Below are 3,188 nucleotides of genomic sequence, written 5' to 3'. Positions count from 1 at the left end.
ACTTTCAGAATTTTCTATTGAAATCTTTGGGTTTTGTCTGAAGCAACTTACATTTAATCCATAAAAGTTTTTCACATGAACAAAAAACGATCAAATTAGACAAACTACTCCACTATAGGAAGAAAAATTCTGCTGAATTATTTACACTTACAGTAGTCTATTAATGTAATGTATAAAAATCTGCACATACATATACAAAAAGTTTATTTTTTAAGTATAGCAAAAATGATAAAATATCTTTCATGCAGTGTAAGAATCTAAAATGTGATTCATACAAGCACAGTTTGTACAACACAGACAAAAAAAATAAGGAACACGATGGAAACATGAATTTGAGAAAACTGAGAATTAGCTCTTACTTGCACTGATCCACAGTAGGTACTGCTGTCTGTGCAGTTACAAAAAAACTGCTTACTCATAAAGGTAAAAAACAGTAAACCTTTACCTCACAAAGGTAAAATAAACTCAGTTTTATTTTGAGCACAAAGTTTAAGAAACAAGCCTCCATTTCAATGTACTGACTTACTGCTGCATATTCTCCGCAAACTCCTACGTATCTGTTTCAGTTTCAGGCCGTAAATGAGAGGATTTAGGAGAGGGGGAACAATGAGGTACTCCACAGAGAGGATGTTACGGAGAGCGTGCAGGGCGGACTTGGACCCATAACGTGCGAACATGACATCAAAAACAACAGAGAGAATGAAGTTGATCAGTGTGATCAAATGTGGCAGGCAGGTCTCCATGAATTTACTCTGCTCTTCAAGTGATCTTGCACATGTCTGTATAATGTAGATGTAAGAGATGACAATCACTAATGTTTGAGCAGTATGGAAACATGTGATAATGTATCCATATAAATTATTCAAAGTTGTATCTATACAGGACAGTCTTACTACCTCCCAGTTGGTGCAGTAAAGCTTATCGATGCTGGTCCCACACAGAGGTAGTCTAGCTGTCAAAATAAGGCCAATACTTGCCTCACAGAAGGGGAAGAGCCATATAATTAGTAACAATTTGCAGATCTTCTGAGATGTCATAATGGAATGGTATTCCAAGGGCCTGCATATGGCAACATACCTGTCGTAAGCCATTACTGTTAAATTTGTCAACTCTAAAAAGGTATAAATATAGACCACAAACATTTGAGTTATGCAAGCTCTGTAAGTCACTGTCTGAGAGTCTGATAAAAGGTCAATGAGAAACTTAGGATAAAACCCAGTAGCACCGCAAATTCCATTAACGCACAGATTGCACAGGAAGATGTACATGGGCGCATGGAGAACTTCTTCCAGTAAAATGGACAGAATCAGAGTTAAGTTTGCAACAAGGGTAAAAAGATAAGTGAGAAGTGTAAAGACAAAAAATATATCTTTGTTTGTCATTGTATCATTCAGTCCACTGAGCACAAAAATGATTTCATCTGAAGAATTCTCCATTCCAGCTGATTTGAGCTTGTATTTATACGAACAAAACCTCTTCTTAAATGTAGTTTTCTTAATCCTTTTAATGTTCAGCATAGCAGGAGGAGAAAAAATCTTTTTTGGATTTTAAGAACCAATCTAATTCAGTCTAATTCAAGTATAACAGTAAAGTACATGTACTTTATTATTTCTAAAGATGCATGCCTTAGAGTCAAAGTAGTAAAATGAATGCATCAGGTGATCTCTCTGATAAAACACATTTCACTGCTAAGACCTTTATATTATTCCTGTTTATGCTGCCACCCTTTGTGATTGGCTTTGTCATCAGGGCCTCATGAGACAGGAGACAGTCTTGTGTTTACATTTTTAATCACACTGAGCTTTCTGTGAAACAAAGCCTAAAGCATGATAACCCGTAGATAAAATAGTAAATTCCAGACAGAAAACAAAAAAAGCTGTTTGTGGTCATTATGGAGCATTTTTTTTAATTCTCAAAAGAACAGTGGCGTGACAGGTCCTCATCTCATAACAGCCCAAGCCTGACACCATATTACAGACACCGTTAGTTTCCACAATAAGCTCAACAAACAGCATCATGAAGACACAGGTTGCTGAGGTCTCTGCTGTGAGCAAACTGAAACAAGAAACATAGAATTTACTTCAATACCATGTCAGAAACCTGTGGCTCTCCATGCAGCATATTGCAAAATACCCATCATAAGCCTTTCTTGCTACATTTGCAAATTCAAAAAAGAAAAAAAATGTAGATAACAAAATATTATCTGATAATAAGCATTGAATTTCATCACATGTGAATACCGGATGAGGCCAGGGTATACCACTCCATCACAGGGAAGTCACACAGACCCACTCACACACTGCGGGCAATTATTGTCACAAATCCTCCTGAACTGCAGGTCTTTGGACTATGGGAGGAAACTGGAGCACCTCAATAAACACACACAAACACTAGAAAAATATGCATACCCTACACAGAGTGAGGATTTAACCATACACCGAAACAGCCCATGCACTGTAAGGCAACTGCGCTACCTCCTCTGTCACCTTGCATCCCAAAAAGTAGATGAGAAGAGAGAAAACAAAAAAGTTATTCATCTTTATGTCACCAAAAAAACTGAACACTAAGGAGGAGAAGGATAACTAGCTAACATATTAGCACTGAAATGTCACAAATAGATGAACCTCCGATTTGAAAAAATGATGACGGTCATACAGCTAGTTCTAAACTGTAATCCTGAAATATTTTCTTTTTAAATTACATAAAATTACTGTCTCCTGCTGAGTACACATACTGTTTCTTAATCTGTTGATGAAATGATAAATATACTCTATTTTACCCATGTTGTTACATTTACATACTTTTCAGCTATGGTGTTTGCCAACCATAAAACAGAAAAGTAAAAGCATGCTTTGCCTGGGGTGCAACAGTACAGGAAAATAAATAATATTGGCATACAAATGAACACTATTATCTTTATTAGATATAAGAAATAGAATCACAGAGAAAATTATAAGGTTTGCAAAAGTAATAATCCAATTTAAGTCAGCTGTGTAGACCATTCCAATGGTGATGTCATTCTAATACCTGTCCCCTGCTCTTTGTCTGAGAAGAGACGACAGATGAGAGGAGACCTTCTATACATTGAAGGGAGAACGAGAGGAGCAGCCAGTATGCACATGAAGGCCCTGAGTTCTACTGAAGCCTGCATAGAAAAGTCAGTGTGAATAATTATTGTCCATGCTTTC

The 3,188-nt window shown here is 36.6% G+C and overlaps 1 protein-coding gene across 1 annotated transcript; it reads right to left on the bottom strand.

Moving 5' to 3' along the window:
* Positions 1–509: 509 nt before the first annotated feature.
* Positions 510–1,436, bottom strand: LOC108922399 (olfactory receptor 2G3-like). Its single transcript, XM_018732505.2, has one exon. It carries the CDS (start codon positions 1,434–1,436, stop codon positions 510–512), a length of 927 nt encoding a protein of 308 aa, XP_018588021.2.
* Between the last annotated feature and the right edge of the window lie 1,752 nt (positions 1,437–3,188).

Source organism: Scleropages formosus, chromosome 10, assembly GCF_900964775.1.
Source record: "Scleropages formosus chromosome 10, fSclFor1.1, whole genome shotgun sequence".
NCBI classification, from domain to species: Eukaryota; Metazoa; Chordata; class Actinopteri; order Osteoglossiformes; family Osteoglossidae; genus Scleropages; species Scleropages formosus.
The sequence above is the reverse complement of the archived record's forward strand: the minus strand, read 5'-3'. Positions and strand labels throughout refer to the sequence as shown.